Consider the following 20,642-nt stretch of genomic DNA (forward strand, 5'->3'; position numbering starts at 1 on the left):
CCTTTATTTCTTCTTGTAACTCATTCCAGAATTTAACTCCCGCTATTGAAAGAGACATCCTTTTCAATGTTGTTCTTACTCTTTGCAATTTTAATTTCCACTTCCCTCTACAATTATACCTCCCTTCTCTTTCTAAGAACCATTTACTTATTTGGATTTGTAACATCCCTTTCCTTGCCTTATATATTATTTGCACTGTTTTAAACTTCACCGTCTTAATAAAAAGTGTGTTTGTGTGAGCCCTATACCCCTCCTGATTTATTAGTCTAATAGCCCTTTTCTGCATTATGATTATAGTCTGAATATTACTTTTATATGTATTTCCCCAAACCTCTACACAATAACTCACGTATGGTAATAGTAAAGCACAATATAACACATACAATGTTTTCCTATCCAGAAATTGTTTTGCTTTCCCCACGACAGCAATGCCCCGAGCTAACTTTCCCCTCACATAAGTGATGTGTGATTTCCAACAGGCCTGATTAATGATTACACCAAGAAATTTTATGGTATTAACCCTTTCTAGATATACATTATCAACACAAATTTCAATGTTAATGTTTTTCGTATAGTTTCCGAATAACATAAACAAAAAAATCAATTAATTAACAATAAAGTTAAAATTGTTGTCATTTTAAATCTGCTCATCGTAAGAATGAATTTCGTATTAGTTTGATGCCTTTACTGATTTCTGTGAACTATTCTGAATAATAATAATAATAATAATAATAATAATAATAATAATAATAGTACAGCAAACATCTTTAATGACATTAAAAAAAACACAAATTTTTACACACATTTGAAATTTTTATAAATGCTGTTTTTGTCAACAGAGGGTGGAAAGTATACATTTGACTACAGCTGGTAGTTGCTCGTTACACATATAAAATGTATGTTTGAGAGTGGTCATTGGATTGAGTAAACATCAGAACACTGGGAATGTCCAAAAAACTAAGAGCTTAAAACGACTGCTGATTCCAAGATCATCAGTTCAAACAGTTGCATGAAACAAGCAATTTGGATGTTTCACCACTTTGCTTAGACCCAAACTGTCACTCTCAGTTGAGAGCAAATTGGCTAGGATGCTAAGAATCAACCCAGGAAATACCAGAGCTTAAGCCTGGCATGAACTGGAAACTGCTGGAACACCAGGGTTACTGTCCACAGTGAAGCCAGCTTTAAATCCTTTGCTCAAGGCTCGACTGAAATTTGCAGCTGCCCACATAGTCAAGCCAAATGCCATCTGCAGGAAAGGTTTATGGTCAGCTGATTGAGCTATTTGGCAACAAAGACAAGAGGTTTGTTTGGAGAAGTAATAATTAGGCTTTCAGACCTAAGACCACTACATCAGCTGGCGAGCATGGTGATTGTAGCGTCATGCTCTGGGGCTGTTTTTTGCCACTGGTAGTAAAGTGGATAAAATGATGGAGGAGGAGTGCTATCTCCTAATTCTTCAAGTTCACCTCACACACCTGAAGTGGGTTTAGAGTGGATAAAGCAGGCTAATATTAAGGTTCGATTTCAACCCTGTTAAAAACGAATTAACTATGCTTCAAACTCCACCAAGGCTTACATTTGACCACCGAGAGCTGTCAAATATCCAGCCAAAATTATGCAAGTTGTGCCAGATATAAATGGTATATAATGGTATGTATATATTTGAGCCTGTATGTATACTGTTGACTCTAAATTCAAAATAAGTTATAAGTTGTACACCCAGGTCTTGTTTTTGTGTAAAGTCATTAAAGCTGTACAGTTAGACCACTCTGGGAAAAAGAACAGTTTTAAATAAATTATTAAAAAACTAAATGTATGGCCATGATGGCTGTATTTTGGCAAAACAACTGTGTACCCACCACTACACGGGTGCAACTTTGGTGAAAATTTATTTTGCACGTGCATTAGTTCAATAACATAGCTGGCTCATATGTTTTTTTGTTTTTTGTTCATGTCGCTACTTACATGCAGTTTGCCTCATGTTGGCGTCCTCTGTTTTTGTGGTTTAGGCGACATATTCGCCGTACCGCGACCGCATCCCACTTCAGATTGTCCGTGCTGAGGTGGAGCTGTCTGCTGAGGAGCGGGCCTACCTCACAGCTGTAGAGAAAGGTAAATGCACACACAGCCTTGCACAGCCATCTTCTTTTTTTTAGCCGCATAGTTGCCTCCATAAATGCATTCTACTGATCCACTCACCCGTTAAATGATGCTGAGTTTACAGGGAGTGCAGAATTATTAGGCAAATGAGTATTTTGTCCACATCATCCTCTTCATGCATGTTGTCTTACTCCAAGCTGTATAGGCTCAAAAGCCTACTACCAATTAAGCATATTAGGTGATGTGCATCTCTGTAATGAGAAGGGGTGTGGTCTAATGACATCAACACCCTATATCAGGTGTGCATAATTATTAGGCAACTTCCTTTCCTTTGGCAAAATGGGTCAAAAGAAGGACTTGACAGGCTCAGAAAGGTCAAAAATAGTGAGATATCTTGCAGAGGGATGCAGCAGTCTCAAAATTGCAAAGCTTCTGAAGCGTGATCATCGAACAATCAAGCGTTTCATTCAAAATAGTCAACAGGGTCGCAAGAAGCGTGTGGAAAAACCAAGGCGCAAAATAACTGCCCATGAACTGAGAAAAGTCAAGCGTGCAGCTGCCAAGATGCCACTTGCCACCAGTTTGGCCATATTTCAGAGCTGCAACATCACTGGAGTGCCCAAAAGCACAAGGTGTGCAATACTCAGAGACATGGCCAAGGTAAGAAAGGCTGAAAGACGACCACCACTGAACAAGACACACAAGCTGAAACGTCAAGACTGGGCCAAGAAATATCTCAAGACTGGTTTTTCTAAGATTTTATGGACTGATGAAATGAAAGTGAGTCTTGATGGGCCAGATGGATGGGCCCGTGGCTGGATTGGTAAAGGGCAGAGAGCTCCAGTCCGACTCAGACGCCAGCAAGGTGGAGGTGGAGTACTGGTTTGGGCTGGTATCATCAAAGATGAGCTTGTGGGGCCTTTTTGGGTTGAGGATGGAGACAAGCTCAACTCCCAGTCCTACTGCCAGTTTCTGGAAGACACCTTCTTCAAGCAGTGGTACAGGAAGAAGTCTGCATCCTTCAAGAAAAACATGATTTTCATGCAGGACAATGCTCCATCACACGCGTCCAAGTACTCCACAGCGTGGCTGGCAAGAAAGGGTATAAAAGAAGAAAAACTAATGACATGGCCACCTTGTTCACCTGATCTGAACCCCATTGAGAACCTGTGGTCCATCATCAAATAAGATAAGATAAGATAAGATAAGATAAGATAGAACTTTATTAATCCCTCGGGTGGGTTCCTCTGGGAAATTCGATTTCCAAAAAAGCACAGCACCGACAGAAGTTACAGAGTTATACACACACACATATATATAAATACAGAGACAATATAAATAAAATATACGAAGGGGATAAATAGAATAAATAGGAATAAAAATAAAAATACAAGTGAATTGCACATTTCAAGTATTGAGTCTATTGCACCGTTGACTATTTACAAAAGTATTGCACAAGGTATTGTACAGTGAGGTGAAGAGGCACTACAGCTTAGTTGTTCCCTCCTTTGTCCTCCTGTTTCCCCTCCCTCTCCCCTCCAGAGAGGAGTTAAACAGTCTGATGGCGTGTGGGACAAAGGAGTTTTTAAGTCTGTTAGTTCTTGTCTTTGGGAGAAGCAACCTGTCACTGAACAGACTCTTCTGGTTGTTAATGGCCGTGTGCAGAGGATGCCTGGCATTGTCCATAATGTCCATCAGTTTCTTTAATGTCCTTTTCTCTGCCACTGTCACCAGAGTGTCCAGCTTCATGCCGACCACAGAGCTAGCCCTCCTGATCAGTTTCTCCAGCCTGGATGAGTCCTTCTTTGCTGTGCTGCTCCCCCAGCACACCACAGCATAGAAAAGTACTCCAGCAACCACCGACTGGTAAAACATCCTCAGGAGCTTCCTGCAGATGTTAAAAGACCTCAGCCTCCTGAGGAAGTACAGTCGGCTTTGGGCTTTTTTATACAGGTGCTCTGTGTTGCATGACCAGTCCAGTTTATTGTCCACCCACAGCCCAAGGTACTTGTACTTGTTGACCACCTCCACCTCCTCCCCCTCTATCTGAACCGGCAGTGGACCTGCTCTAGACCTCCCGAAGTCCACAACCAGTTCCTTAGTCTTTGAGGTGTTGAGTTGCAGGTGGTTTGTGTGACTCCATGCGACAAAGTTCCTCACCAGACTTCTGTACTCCTCTTCCTGATCATCCCAGATACACCCCATGATGGCTGTGTCGTCTGCAAACTTCTGAATGTGGCATAATTCAGAGTTATAGCAGAAGTCAGAGGTGTACAGGGTGAAGAGAAGAGGGGACAGCACAGTTCCCTGTGGTGCTCCTGTGCTGCTGACCACTGTGTCAGACGTGATGTCCTTCAGCCTGACGTACTGTGGTCTGTCGGTGAGGTAGTCGGAGATCCAAGCCACCAGGCAGGGGTCCACCTCCATCCTGTTCAGTTTTTCCTGAAGTATACAGGGCCGGATGGTATTAAAGGCACTGGAAAAGTCAAGAAACAGGATCCTGACCGTGCCTTTTCCCCCATCCAGGTGTGAGTGGGCTCTGTGTAGGAGGTACAGGATGGCATCCTCCACTCCGACACCCGCCTTGTATGCAAACTGTAGTGGGTCCTGGGCATGTTGTACCTGTGGTCGGAGGAGGTTGAGGAAGAGCCGCTCTAGAGTCTTCATAAGATGTGACGTCAGTGCCACCGGTCGGAAGTCATTCAGCTCATTGGGCCGGTTCTTTTTGGGGACCGGGACGATGCAGGATGTCTTCCATAGGGCGGGCACTCTCCCCAGTCGCAGACTGAGGTTGAAGACTCGTTGTAGCGGCTCCCCAAGTTCAGCAGCACACGCCTTTAGCATCCTAGGACACACCTTGTCTGGGCCTGCTGCCTTTCTGGGGCGAAGCTTCCTCAGTTGTCTCCTGACCTGATCCACTGTGACACTGGGAGATGTTTGGGAAGAGGGGAGGGGGGGAGATGTCTTGCTGCTGAGAGAGGGATTGGAGGAGGGGGGTGTCATGGTGTCAGGAAGGGGGGGAAGCGAGGGAGGTAGGAGAGTGGGGATTGGACTCTGTAGTGAAGGTGAGGGTGGGGGGGTTGTGGGCTGGTCAAACCTGTTGAAGAAGTTGTTGAGTTCGTTTGCCTTCTCCACAGTCCCCCCCACTGTGCTTTTCTTGGTGTTGTGGCCTGTGATGGTTTTCACACCATTCCAGACCTCCCTCATGTTGTTCCTCTCCAACTTCTGCTCCACCTTCCTCCTGTAGGTGTCCTTTGCTTCCCTCAGGCAGCGTTTCACCTCCCGCTGTGCTGCCTTCATCTCCTCCTTCACTTTGCTCCTGAAAGCCTTCTTCTTCATGTTGAGGACAGCTTTGACTTCCTGTGTTACCCACGGTTTGTTATTAGGATAACACCGTACCGTCTTAGCAGGGGCGACCGTGTCCACACAATGTGAGATTTACAAGGAGGGAAAACAGTACACCTCTCTGAACAGTGTCTGGGAGGCTGTGGTTGCTGCTGCACGCAATGTTGATGGTGAACAGATCAAAACACTGACAGAATCCATGGATGGCAGGCTTTTGAGTGTCCTTGCAAAGAAAGGTGGCTATATTGGTCGCTGATTTGTTTTTGTTTTGTTTTTGAATGTCAGAAATGTATATTTGTGAATGTGGAGATGTTATATTGGTTTCACTGGTAAAAATAAATAATTGAAATGGGTATATATTTGTTTTTTGTCAAGTTGCCTAATAATTATGCACAGTAATAGTCACCTGCACACACAGATATCCCCCTAAAATAGCTAAAACTAAAAACAAACTAAAAACTACTTCCACAAACATTCAGCTTTGATATTAATGAGTTTTTTGGGTTCATTGAGAACATGGTTGTTGTTCAATAATAACATTATTCCTCAAAAATACAACTTGCCTAATAATTCTGCACTCCCTGTATACTTTCTGATAGCTGAGCAGCTGCTTAGTCAGTGTGTCAGTACACAGGTGTCTCTGCAACGTGTGCTGCAGCAAACGTCCTTGAACAAGATGCTGCAACCTGAAATTCATTGACTAATCGGACACAGCTTCATAGCGTGAAGTCTACTGCAAAAGCAACCCAAGAGTTTCTCAAAGCAAAGAAACGAGTTCAGTCACCTGATCACAACCTTACAGAGCATTTTACTCTAAAGTCAAATCTAAAGGCAGAGAGACCCACAGAAAAGTACCAACTGAAAGCAGCTGGAGTAGAGGCCTAGCAGAGCACCTTAAGGAAGTAAACACAGCACTGGGTGATGCTCATGCAGAGCAAAAAGTGTCATTTTCCAAACACTTGCCGACCTGACTATGCTTTCTAAATATGTCACTTTCCTGCAACCAGTTGTAAGAAACACAGGAAAGGTTTTCACAAGAGTCCTGCATGCAGCTTATACAGCAACGTAGCATTAAGTTTAAATCAAGTTCATCAACATATTTCAAACACAAAAATGAAGACAACCTTAAATAAGTTTACATCGTGGGCCAAATGAAACTCCATTTTCTAGCGTAAAGATATTTAGCTAAATATTTAATCCCTGAGATGTCTTAATGTAACAAAAAGTACAGGATGCATAATAAATGTGTAATATTACAGTAGTTCATGTAGCTCCATCATCCAGACTATTCTGTATTTATAATGATTTTTGTTTTTGTTTTGTTCTTCAACTCCTGAAAACACAGTTAAAAGTTGAAAATCTTTACACTCCTTCACATTTTCCAAAGTGTCTTTGCAAGGCCAATTCTGGCTCCCAGGCCTTATTTTTGACACCCCTGCTTTTAAAAAGATCATTATACATTAGATACTAGTCATACACACATGTACAGTGCTTTTCAACAAACAACAATAGTAAGTTGCACAGTAACTAGCCCTTTCTCAGGATACCTTACCCTGCTTTTTTTTAAAAATTATTTTGTTATACATATTTTATTCATATCCGCATTTTAAATGTAGTTTGATGGCATTTATTTCATCACAAACCTGCGTGGGCCCTTCTTCGAGGAGTTTGTGTGTATAAATATATATATTTAAGTATAAATGAATAAGCATATATATCATACACATATCTGTATTGGCATTAGCTCCCTGACAGATTTGTATTTTACAGACTTTCACATCAGTAGACACATAAAGAATAATTTGGGTGAGAAAGTGAAATTTTTGATGAAGCATGGTTAGCCACCTGCACACTTCAACTATCCTCTTCCTGTAGGTGACTATGCGGGAGTGAAACATGCCCTTCGCGAAGCAGAGGTGTACTACAACATGGATGTGAACTGTCTGGACCCGCTGGGCCGCAGTGCTCTCCTCATCGCCATCGAGAACGAGAACCTGGAGATCATGGAGCTCCTGCTCGACCACGGCATCCACACGGGTGACGCCCTGCTGTACGCCATCAGGAAGGAGGTGGTGGGTGCCGTGGAACTGCTGCTGTCACACAAAAGGCCCAGCGGAGAGAAACAGGTGTGTGCGGATGTTTCTTTTTAACTACGCCTAAAGTTTATGTCTTTTGGTTTGTGGTGAACCGACTTCACATTTTCAGTGGCCCCATCTGGACTCTGGAAATGTTTCTGGCGACACCACTGGTTCAGACCAAACAGAGAGGGAGAGCGAGCCCTCTGTGGGTATATGTTAGCGTGTTGCATCCAGACACATCCATGCATGCACGTGTTTGCATTTACTCATCCGTGAATGTGCGCCTGTGTGAGTATTTTTCCATTTTTGTGTGTGTGTGTGTGTGTGTGTGTGTGTGTGTTTGAGAGAGAGATAATGAGCAGCACATCCATTCATTGTAATGCTCCATGCCACATTCTGCTGAGAGGAGGGAAATTAAACAGCCCGTTTCATAGACAAACTGTGAAATAGGATTTGGAGACAGACAGCATGTTTGTCTGCCTGCTGCATTTCTGTTTGTGTGTCAGAGAGAGAAAGAGGAGCAGAGGAAGGAAAACACACCACAGTTTAGTTTAAAGAGTAGGTGTTAGGGGGTTAAGATGGAGAGATTCAGAGATGGGTAGTTAAAAAACTGATTCACAGCGATTCAAACTGACAGGGGAGTAAATGTGAAGACGGAACGAACGGGAAGTAAATTGCAAAATGTAAAAAATAAATAAGTGAAACAAAGACGTCTTCTTGAAAAATATTCCTGGACTGTTGAGGCTGTGAGGTTCGATGTCACCATAGCAACCAACCCTTGGCCAAAGCAGAGGATTGTGGGAAGGTTTTGGTTGCCTCTCAGTTGGATGTGGATGAGAACAAATCTGTTCTTCCAGTGTTTCTGTTTATCTTCTCATACTTTTTGTCTCTCTTCAGTTACCTTACACATCACACATGCGTAATACACAGTGATGTCAGCACAGCGCAGATTTCTGTAATAATGATAATAAAGCAGTGGGCAGCAACGCATACATGTTAATCTGTTTTACTGTCTTGTATAAAATATTGGCCTATGTGTGAGATTTAGAAAGCAAGAGACATGCAGCACCGTGTTGTTGTTTCAGAATTGCACAGACTGTATATGAAAGATGCACATAACCACCATGATGTTGGTTTGTTGAAGCATTGAGTATTTTGGTCATTGTCATATTAGCTTTGTCAAGGACATCATAAGCGAGATGGATGTGACCACGATTCCGAGGGTCACCGGATGCTCATAATGTAGTTGTTAATCACACCGCATGGAGTTAGACCTGCCCAAGAAAATGTTACTTTATCCTTTTTGACTAAAACAAACATCATACTTTAACCAGAAAGACTTGAAACTAACATTTGTTACCATAAAATCCTCAGAAAAGTTAGTACTGAGGTCGTGGAGTATGGGAATTTTGCAATTACATGTCCCCCTGCTGACCGTTAGAAAGAATTCAACTTGAACTTACTCCCATATTAATGTTGTTATTTTTTTCGTCTATCTTTTATATACAGTTTATTTCAATTGTCCAATACGTTCAATAAGATCTCAGTCTTGTAGCATGCTAAAACAATATGTGTGTGTAGGCTACGGCATCAGGATTGAATTTGGAGGGTGTAGCTGCTGGTGCTGGCTAGCTTGGTTAGCGAGGGGTGTAATTCAGGGTGAAATTACATGAATACCAAGTTTGCTAAGTGAATAACAGGCTTAAAATTGTGCTTGTGGGAGTTTCTGTAGGAAAAAATGAACCCCAACTAGAGTTATAGAAAAAAATTCAACCCCTGCACAATTATCATCGGCGGTGGCTTTAAAAACCCAAACGCTTTTCTACTACAATATTAACATTTTTTTCTGCTGCTGCACAGTTACCAAAGTCTAAAGATGGATACAGGAAGAGACGAGTAGCAGTGTGGCAAACAGAGAGATTGGTAATGAGTAAAGAAAATCAACACCTATTTATGCAAGATAATTCATAATTTTATTGGGTGGGTTATTTTGGTTTGATCTGATTATTTGGGGGGTCATAACCCGGCACAGTATTGAGTTTTGCACACACAAACATATGCACACTCGCACATCAGTGCTCGATACTTATATTAAGAGCTGGATGTGTGCTTTGTGAGTTTACGTATGTTTGCTCCTGCAAAGTTAAACTGTTGATCTTTCTGCCATCCCTCTCCATCTGACTCAGTCTGACTCCCCCTCTTTCTTTGATTACCTCTCTATATCTCTGCGTCCATCCTCCCTCACTCCCCTGTTCACATCCACTCCTCACTCTTCATTACCAGCATACTCGAAATAGAAGGACTGAGGCAACAGCCCAAAGAACAAAAGGGAGGGAAGGAGGAAGAAGAGAATGATTTTTATTTTTTAAGCATGGACAAAAGGATTAGATCTGGAGCTCTTTGCCCTGAAGAGCGCAAACAGAGATGGAGTGGAGTCAAACAAAGAAGAAAAACAGCAAATGCAGCATGTAGGAAATCAGATGGGCATTGAGGAAAAATATAGGAAACAAGACACATTAGAAGGGAGACAAAGTGAGAAATAGTTGCGAAGAGAGATGCAGATGAAGGAAGGTTTTGTGTGTCCTTTGATGTGTGAACCAAATAATTAGAATTGCATGTGTGTAACTGGAGTCAGTGTTAATTTGGGTTTTGATCTGAGCGTATTCATCTGGATTGGATGCACGTGTGTCTGCACTGATGGATGCGAGGAGACAATACAGTGGATTTTTTATTGTCATGCATTGTCTGGTTTTGTTTTTAAAGTGAAATCTAATTTAAAGTAAATCCATAACACAAAACATCTTTTTATGATTTAGCCAGAAAAACAGGATTTCTTGCACAAACTTTCTGCAATTTCACTCCTAATTTCTTGTTATAACTTCACAGGACTCTAGCTGAGATCCATTTTCAGTAAACCAGCAGCTCCTTTGTGGACTTTTTTCTTCTTCACATTACAGTGTAACATTACAGTGTAACAAAGCAAGTGTGACCCACTGTGATAAACTACAGAAACCATTTGAAAATTTCCAGTTTGATGGTTGGCTCTGTGTGCCCCCATCCCAAAGTACCCCCACACTGTTCCCAGCATTTCCTGCAGTGACTTTCACGAGAGCTCGCAGCCATCAGCGTATGAATGGGTAATTTGAGAGCCAAATCATAATGTGCTTCAGATAATAGCCACGAATAAATGGAGTCCAGAATAAAAAGGGGTCCAAATTCTGACACAGTTTGGAGTCAAAAACAACCTTTTATATAAATTTTGCTTTCAATCGTTCTCCTTTCAAGGGGTCAGCAGCAGTCGTGCCCTAGATATGTTGGATTTTTTGACTGACACTGTTGTGGCTGAAAAATGTTTTGGATTGTGAATGTGCATCTGAGTGTGGTTATCATGGCAACACATGGTCCTGGAGATGCTTATAGGACCTGGAGCTACTACTAAAGGTGCTGTACTGCTTTGGGAGGTGTTAATATGTTTGTGGACAGATTTTAAGGAAGTTTGGGGTTTTTTTGTTTTTTTTATTTTTACTTCAGTTTCTATAAGCGCCAGACATTTTGAGTTGTTGAATTTAATGTGAAGGTTTGGGTATAAAGTTTTATGTGGTGTGACCTCAGATTACTGAATAAAGTCACCAGGTATCAGGAGCAAAAGGATAGAGCAGGCTGATATAGGTCTTGTCTTGATACTAATATTTGATATTCAGTGCTGATGAAGTCCTGGGAGTGAGAAACACAAAACTGTTTTGTTAGCTTTATCTTTCCCCCTGGGATCAATAAAATGTTCTAAATATCAGACTGCTTGGTTATCAGCCTGCCATTAAATACATTGGCTTTGTTTTACTAAAAGCCCTTTTGTTTATTGCCATTTTTAATGTATTAGTACCTCCTAATGACATAGCTGGTTTTCTTTCCACTGTGTAAGTCTGTGTGGGTGCGTGTTTGTGTGTAATCATGGCAAAATGTGGTCTGAGAGACACCTGCTCTAACAGGTGCCACTCTGTCGTGGCTGAAATTGTTTTCACCTTGTGTGTGTGTGTGTGTGTGTGTGTGTGTGGTGTTATCATGGCAACATATGGTCCTGGAGACACTTGTTACTACCACTACCAGGTAGTTTTGAGTACTTTGGCTTGTGTTTATGTGTCTGTCTGTGGATTTTGTCAAGACTATAGTCACAGTCCAGCATGACACAGTCAAGAGACTTTAGGGTTGCAGACAACACTTAAGTAAAGACAGACTGTGGAGACAAATGCCGTCCCAGGATTACTGGTGTTGTCGCAGTGGGATCACATGCTACATGGTGTCTTGATTATTGTCTTGTGTTGGTTCTGTAGTTTGTGTTGTTGGTCTTTGAGGCTTTTGATATTTGAGTTTCTCACTTCTGCTTTGATCTTTATCACTTCTGTGGAGTTTTGGTACATGTGTACTGATGGTGTGGGTTCCCATTTTAATTTGAATTTGTTTTTAATTCCCTCAGTGTCCTGCCCGATTCTTTGGCCATGCCTCAGCCACTTTGTGTTTTCTTGTTTTCTTTCCTTCGGTTGTTTCCAGTTTTACTTTGTTTCCTGCCTCAGGTTTGCTTCCTGTCTGTATTCTCCAAGTCTAGATTGTTTTCACCTGTTTCCCTTCAGTTATCAGTTACTTGTTTATAAATAGTCCTACCCACCCTGAAGCTTTTATCAGATCTTCTCCTGTTCATCTCTCCTGTGTCTGTTGTGAGTTTATTTGCCCTTAATTATTTTCAAAGTTACCTTTACTCTTTGGGTTATTTTCCTGGAGTTGCCTTCTCAGGGACTTTCAGTGCTTTGAATTAAACTTGTCTTTTGGTCCATCCAAAATTGATTATGAGACACACACAATGGTAACTTTTCATTTCTTTCCAGTAATTTAAGTATCCCTTAAAGTATTTTTTAATGACTCAAAAGTCTTGTATCAGAATACCAGTATTTTAAAACTTTATGCACTCGCAGTTCTGTGCAGAAACTGGCTCAATACTCAAGACTCCACAAATGAGTGAATGAACCTGATAACCAACTTATAACTGAAACCATACGTTTTCTCAAAAGTTTAAAGTGCTTTTCTTGGCTAAATCTAAACGTTCAACGCACACTTTATTACGTACACCCAGTACTGGGTTGGACCTCATTTTAGACTTCAGAACTGCCTTAATTCTTTGTGATATCAACAAAGTGCTGGAAACATTCTTCACAGATTTTGGTCCATATTGACATGATAGCATCACACAGTTGCTGCAGATTTTCTTTGGCTTCCTAAACCCTACAGACGGTTGTGTGGGAAAATCCCAGCACTTTCTGAAATACTCAGATCAGCCTGTCTCAGACAACCGGCCATATTCAGACTCACTTAAATCACCTTTCTTTTTCATTCTGATTCTCAGTACGTCATTTTGACCGATACCCAGTGCACTGAAGTGCTGCCAGGTGATTAATATAGTGGCAGTCAAGTTTAGATGGGACTCAAGCTATGAAACCCAGCCTTTGCACCGTTGTAGCAGATAAAGATAAACATTTCCTCTGAACATAATCCAGCCAGCAATAAATCGGGGGAAAAATGTAGATCGAGTTTAACTAAACCTTTCTCTCATATTTCATCATGTCGCTTTAACTCTCAGCGATCTGACCCATCTTCAGAAACATGTAAGAGCAACAAGCCCATAACAATCACACCTCCTGCTATCTCACCGTGTTGCTCCATTTTGGGGGAACCAACAGTGTACATCTGGAGCCTAAATATGCCATCGGTGTAGTTTCACCTAATTGAAAAAGTTTAAATCCCGAGTAATATAAGGCTGGAGTTTCCTAAGTGGTGCTCGTTCGCAGCTGCAGATGGTGCAGCCAATTTCAATGCGTGAAAAATCAATTGTACTCAAGTTATGTTCATTCTGTTATTTGCCGTTTCTGTATTTGCATGTGTCCTTGCTTATATTTACTTGTTTGTGTATTCTCGGTCTGTCTCTTTAATTTTTATTTGGGGCCCAGCCCGTGGCAGCTGTTCTCACACTCCTTATAACGGCAGGAAAAAAAGAGGGATTAGAAAAAGAGAGAGCGATCGGATGAAGAAAATAGGGTTGTGGCAGGTGAGAGGAGGAAGAGACAACGATAGAGAGAGATGAGGGGAGTAACCTGATGGAAAGGAGGGGGTTAGATGAAGGGAAAACAAGGAAATGAGAGAGATGCAAGAAGCTGGAGGGGGGGGGGGAGAAAATAGAATGTGGAAAGGGGAGGCGAGGAGAAGATGAGGCAGCAGAAAAGATGGAGACAGAAAGATTGGAAGGGTGAGGAGAAGCACTCTCCGTCATTCTCCCTCTGAGACATGAAAGAGTCCACACGTGTACCCTCCTTCCTCAGCCCCCCCTCCTCTCTCTTCTTCAGATGTCTGGGAGTACATGTGTGTGTGCTTTTCTTTGACATACCAGCACCCTGTCAGCCTCATTCTTAACTTTTACTTTAGGGTCCTGGTTTCAGCATAAGACAGCCTTCAACTTTATATAATATACCATCAATTGATCACGAATGTCTCCTTCACTGTTAGTAGTGGATTAAGATACCCTTTTAAATAAATTTTAGCTTTTATTTTTAATGAGATCTCTACACTCATTTTCAACATTGATCGCTCTTATGTTCCATGTTCTGTTGGTCGTTTCAGCAAAGCTCAAGGTTGTTGACATTTGGCTAGTTGAGTGTCTGGAGCAATATTTGTTTTCTAAACCATTAATCCTATTCTGTGCCATTTACAATTGGAAATTACCGAAAGACTAAAGAGTCCACACAACAGTACGCATTATTCAGCTTGTTTGCAGTGCTTCCCCTGCTAGACTGGTGTAGCACTGCATGCCATCTATGTGCAGAGAGCTCTGTTGTTGATGGAGACGGTGTACAAAGAATGTGGTCTTGATCTTTGAAGGGTTTTCTTTTTTTCACACCTCTCCTGTTCCTGGAATATTGCACTTGGCAGATGCCTATGTCATCCACTTCCAGAGACACACAGTTGGGATTTTGGAGGTCTGGACTAGAGCACGACTGCAGTGGGTAAACACCCCTCAACTGGCTCAAGTGTGCACATACTTGGGACCTTAAACTACACTTTACTCCCTTTATAAACCACCACCAGCCTATGGAAACTGCACTTGTGGTTAAATACCTGGGACTGAAGGAAAATGAAGAAGCCTTCTGTGTGAGTTTGAGTTGCCTTTAACTCAGGTCAACTATGACCTGGATGACAAGGACCCAATAATATAGCAGTACACAGACACTCTGATGTACTTACCCTCTTTTTCACTCAGCAGCAGGGCCTGTACCTTGTCTTTCTACATTGGCCAGATGTGGTTTGTGTTGTACTGTAAATGGAGTTTTACACACATCTTTGTGTTGTGGTAGTTTCTCAAAAAAGTTTTAATTTCTAGCATGCTTCAACAAAACTTTGAAGAGATTTTAAAGAATTGTTATTTTTGAAGAGAGTCTATTAAAATATGCTCAAGAAAATCTACCATCCACGTTTCTATTGATACATATTTTTTAAGTTTATTGTTATAGCAGTTATCTTTCTACAGAGGTTAGTGCAGAACAATTAATAAAACACGCAGTAATAAATATAACATCAAATTACTTGGGGAAATGCAATTGATGGCAAATACTGCACATTTGTGTTGCGTCTTAAAAATGATTTGTGACCACTCAACTCCATATTGACGTTTAAAGCTGCAGATTACAAATTTGATGGCAGTGCACTCCCAGCTGTTTTGGGTGTTTTGAAGATCCCAGCATTTTGTTTGAAGACGATGTGATCTCCGCCTCAAAAATAATCTTCCAAGCTCTGCTACATATGGCTGGCACTCTTGTTGTTGTCTTTGTGAGGTTGCCAGGCAGAGATTCCAGAAAGTTCCTGCTCTGGGCCAAGAAACAGTCTGGCACACAGCCCCCTGATATAACTGACTGTAAAGCTACAAGTGGTCGTGTTTACATTTTGTACAGATTATATGAAGCAGATGTAACGTGTCCGTTATGGGCTGGACTAACCTAGTGATCGATAGCATCATAGACTGAAGACGTGGCACTAGTCTAGAAAACTGTATCCTCTTAGTTAAGGCGTCTTGTTAACATGCGTCTGCATTTCTTTTTCTTTATTTATATGCAGCCGTTACATTCTTGTTTTTCTCTCTCCATCTCTCCTTTGTCTTCCTGTAATGACAGACCTCCTGGTATTCACGTGGCAAACAAACAATCTTCCACTCCCCTCTTCTCTCCCAGGTACAGCTGGTGTTCAGAGCTGCATCCATGAGGGATAAAATGAGTTTTGGAGAGGATGTGGCTTTAAATAATATACCTCTGCAGAGTTGTCAAGCAGGAAATTTCTTTTTATCAAATATATTACACTAATTTAATTTGTTTTAATCTGATTCAAGAGTGTTTGATTGGATTCATCATTTGCTTAATTTGTCTTTCACTTCCAGTTTTCCCCCTATGTAACAGTGTCACATGTGGAGCTGAATCAAAGCTTTTTAATTGGACAATAAAAGTGTTTCTTAGTCATTTTTTCCTGTTTAACTGGCGGTTGGCAGTAGGCTTTTTACCCAAATATTAAAAGGTAGATAACAGCCAGTTTAAGAGGTTTTTACTTTGTTCTCCTACAGGTTCCTTCTCTGATGATGGACAGCCAGTTTTCAGAGTTCACCCCAGATATAACTCCCATCATGCTTGCTGCTCATACAAACAACTATGAGATTATCAAGCTGCTTGTCCAGCGGAAGGTAATGGTTGTTTTACGCACAAGTTATCAACATAATGAGTAGTAAGCTCTTTTTTTGTCTGTCTTGATGGTCAATGAATAAAGCGAGATCTTTATTTTATCAGTGATTTGTTGTTTGATGTTTTTGCTCTGTGTAGGTCACCATACCCAGACCACATCAGATACGATGCGACTGTGTTGAGTGTGTATCCAGCTCAGAGGTAAGGGATTTTCGTTCTTTAGTGCTGCATCTTTTGCATTGCTTGCATTGTGTTTGGTTTGCTAAACATTTATATTTGAATATATTGAAATTGCTTTTACAAACTTTAACTTCCAGCATGAACCCTAGATTAGACATCAGAAATTTCCAACATCATTTCAACTTTTTGAACTCGCCCACATTTAATTTTCTTACTTTATACTTTGCAACACTATGAAAGATGAATGAGCATGCTTTAGTGTTGAAGACTTAAACATTTTTATGAAGGTCATGGTACAAAACTGCTTTATAGTAAATTCTTGAAATCTTGTTTAATCATTTCAGGCCTGAGAGCAGCAAATAGGTTTAGTAAATTTCCCTCAGATCCAATGTAAAAATAGACTTGTCTTCTATTTATGCTTTCCATACAAGGCACCACCAACTCTATTACACAGGAATACTGTAAATCTCAGCTTTGTTAATATAAATTGAAAAGGTGCAGTCTGCAACTTTAAACCGAATTTACCCCAGCTCCACCATAATGATGATGATGATGATAATTAGGGATGGGTATCGTTTAGGTTTTATCCGATACCGGTGCCAAATCGGTACTTTTGAAACGGTGCCGGTGCTCAAACGGTGCTCAAACCGGTGCTTAAAGAATGGAGAACACAAAATTGGTCCAAAAACCTCTCATGTTCAGCTGTTTTTTGTAAAAATATAACAATGTTAGCCTTTTCTGCAGCTATGGGGCATATATGGTATCACTCTTGGCTGGAAGCAGTGCTTAAACAATGGAAAAAAACACAAACTTTGTCCTAAACCTCTCATGTTCAGCTGTTTCCCACTTTTTCTTTGGTCATTTTAGCCTTTTTAGCCAGGGTGAAGGGAGTATCTGCCATCAAACAAGAAGACAGCAGCATGTAGCTATGATGATGTTTGCTAGTTCACCTTACATGCATTAATGTAATAACGTGGTTAGCCTACTCAACGTAAATTAGCTACTCACGCAGAGAAGAACGGCTGCTGCCACCATCATCCGTCATCATTTCTGCTACACTGGCAGGACTAGGGGCCAGGACTCTCCTCTTCGTGTTTTTTGGGGATGTTGCATAACAGGCAACCCACCCGCAGTAGATGTGCTCGGTGTGAGGTCTCGCAGCAAGCTATCAAATACGGCGCATTTCTGGGCTTTTAAAAAAAACGCTATGCATCGCCAGGTGTTTCATCGGATTCTTGGTGTTACCTCCTTTGACAGTATCACAGTATCAGCTTAAAGCACTTGTTGCTGCTGAGTTTGCATATTTTGCTATGAAGTACAGCCAGACTTTTGACCGCTTCGCCTTGAACATTTTTAATCTGTAGCTCTGCTCTAACAGAACGTACGTACCTGGCCCCGCCTACTATCCTCGGAAACGTAAAATGATTGGCTAGAATCTAAAGTGTATCACAGCTCAGGAAAAAAAAGCACCGAAATAAAGCACCGAAATGTGCGCTGCTTTTCGGTCTGGTTACTACCGTTTATGTCAGAACCGGTGCCATCATGGCACCGGACACCGGTACCCATCCCTAATGATAATGATAAAAATAATGTCCGTTAAGCTGCTTTGCTGCTCTTATTTTTTTTAGTCTTGCCCAGGGAATGAAATGAAAAGAACTTTGTTCAAACAGACAATAAGTCATTAAAGCATTAGGCAATATTTCTCTATTAATCTATATTTACAATGAACACTAAACGTTAACAGACTGTTCATAGTCTAGACACACCACACCATAGTCACTCATACAAACTGGTTAAACGAGTGTTATCACACTGCTGGTGCAAAATCTGAAGACAAAACTGAAAAACTAAAGTTCACCATCTTGTTCTGTCTGTGATAGATGCTACCCTATGACATAGTTGGCCTGCAGTTAAAACACTTGAACCATGCATGTTGAACATCCACTCTGGGAACAGTTATGTTACATGTGTAACATAACTGTTAGATGGCCAGTGTGTTAGTTTTTGTTATACCGATTGAAACTGTTTCTCAATGTTAACGGTGCCTTCTGCAAGTCTCGTAGTTAATGTAAATCTTAAAGGAGGGGTAAAAACCTTTCCTGATTCTTTGTAGGTCGACAGCCTTCGACACTCACGGTCTAGACTCAACATCTACAAGGCTTTGGCCTCGCCATCTCTCATTGCGTTGTCCAGTGAAGATCCCATCCTCACTGCCTTCAGACTGGGCTGGGAACTCAAAGAACTCAGCAAGGTATGGATGTTGATGTCATGTTTGTTGACCAAAAGAAGAAACTTAACAAAACTCCTTCTCTTCATACATAGCCCATTACTTTTCTAAACAGCCAAGGTACAGATGTACTGGAGGAAAGCAACCTCCTAAAACTTGATGGGATGTTAAATTAACTGTGGAAGGAGTAGCATTCAGCATCATCTTCCTCTTACTCATTTGCCTCAAGTATTTCTTTCACTTATGCTGTCAAGAGTGACTAGTCTCCCCCTGCCTCACATTTTTTCTAGTATTTATCGTCTCAAAAGTAACAGCAAAAAGACTCTCACCATACCTTACTATAATCCCTGCAGTCTTTTCTCGGGTAACAAGAACAGACACACTTCTTCTCCAATACTGAGTCTCTATGATGCAGACTTCAGAATGGTTTATGTCAAATAATACTTTCATTTTTGGGGTCCACAAGGAGATTGTGATGCTGTTAAGCTATTCCAACACCAGATGGAAATCTAAAACTGAGGAAATCAAAGAGCCATCACATGTTTCCCATTAATCCTACAGCTTTAATCTTACTCCACCCTTATTTCAGGTGGAGAATGAGTTTCGTCAGGAGTATGAGGAACTGTCTCAGCAGTGCAAGCGTTTCGCCAAGGACCTCCTGGATCAGGCCAGGAGTTCTAGAGAACTTGAGACCATCCTGAACCACAGAGACAACGACCAGAGTGAGGAACTAGACCCTAGACAGTGCCATGATCTGGCCAAGCTCAAACTCGCCATCAAGTACCACCAAAAAGAGGTAGGGACTCGGCTTGGATAGGAACTCCTATTAAAGAATCTTTCAGACCACTCCTCATCAAATCACTCTGTTTCTTATGAATAAAACAGTCTGTGTGAATGTCCAAGATGCTTTATATATGACCATCACAGTCAAGGTAGCATGTCTTTTTCATATTTGCTATACTTTTACCCAATGTGAGCAGAGTGACCATCAGCTGGCTGAATAAGCACTTTGGTCCTAAAGTTAAACATAACATTACAACCCAACGGTAAAGTCAAAGATTTGCTTTGTGAATAATGAAGTAAAGGTGTCCGGAGCCACAAATTAAGTTCAACTCCCTTATAAAGTTTACCCTGTCTGGCCACACATTCATGTTGATATATGTGAGCTCCTGCCTTGGAAGCTGTTGGCTATTTCGGCTGTTACAGGGAGACAAAAAAGAGTGATTACAAACAGTGCAGGCTTTGCTCTGCTTTCTACAGGGAGTGCAGAATTATTAGGCAAGTTGTATTTTTGAGGAATAATTTTATTATTGAACAACAACCATGTTCTCAATGAACCCAAAAAACTCATTAACATCAAAGCTGAATGTTTTTGGAAGTAGTTTTTAGTTTGTTTTTAGTTTTAGCTATTTTAGGGGGATATCTGTGTGTGCAGGTGACTATTACTGTGCATAATTATTAGGCAACTTAACAAAAAACAAATATATACCCATTTCAATTATTTATTTTTACCAGTGAAACCAATATAACATCTCCACATTCACAAATATACATTTCTGACATTCAAAAACAAAACAAAAACAAATCAGCGACCAATATAGCCACCTTTCTTTGCAAGGACACTCAAAAGCCTGCCATCCATGGATTCTGTCAGTGTTTTGATCTGTTCACCATCAACATTGCGTGCAGCAGCAACCACAGCCTCCCAGACACTGTTCAGAGAGGTGTACTGTTTTCCCTCCTTGTAAATCTCACATTTGATGATGGACCACAGGTTCTCAATGGGGTTCAGATCAGGTGAACAAGGTGGCCATGTCATTAGTTTTTCTTCTTTTATACCCTTTCTTGCCAGCCACGCTGTGGAGTACTTGGACACGTGTGATGGAGCATTGTCCTGCATGAAAATCATGTTTTCTTGAAGGATGCAGACTTCTTCCTGTACCACTGCTT

The 20,642-nt window shown here is 41.2% G+C and overlaps 1 protein-coding gene across 1 annotated transcript in view; it reads left to right on the plus strand.

The window, feature by feature from the left end:
• Nucleotides 1–20,642, plus strand: part of trpc5a (transient receptor potential cation channel, subfamily C, member 5a) — a 197,356-nt gene that overhangs the window by 91,791 nt on the left and 84,923 nt on the right. The window contains exons 3-8 of the mRNA XM_085263211.1: nucleotides 2,013–2,115; nucleotides 7,324–7,574; nucleotides 16,171–16,287; nucleotides 16,424–16,486; nucleotides 18,579–18,716; nucleotides 19,282–19,488. Coding sequence (XP_085119337.1) covers nucleotides 2,013–2,115; nucleotides 7,324–7,574; nucleotides 16,171–16,287; nucleotides 16,424–16,486; nucleotides 18,579–18,716; nucleotides 19,282–19,488 — 879 coding nt within the window. The remainder of the gene's footprint in view (nucleotides 1–2,012; nucleotides 2,116–7,323; nucleotides 7,575–16,170; nucleotides 16,288–16,423; nucleotides 16,487–18,578; nucleotides 18,717–19,281; nucleotides 19,489–20,642) is intronic.

This window comes from Mchenga conophoros, linkage group LG3, assembly GCF_057382185.1.
Source record: "Mchenga conophoros isolate Kocher_MC1m ecotype Shallow Benthic linkage group LG3, M_conophoros_male_GT1.1, whole genome shotgun sequence".
In the NCBI taxonomy this organism is placed as follows: domain Eukaryota; kingdom Metazoa; phylum Chordata; class Actinopteri; order Cichliformes; family Cichlidae; genus Mchenga; species Mchenga conophoros.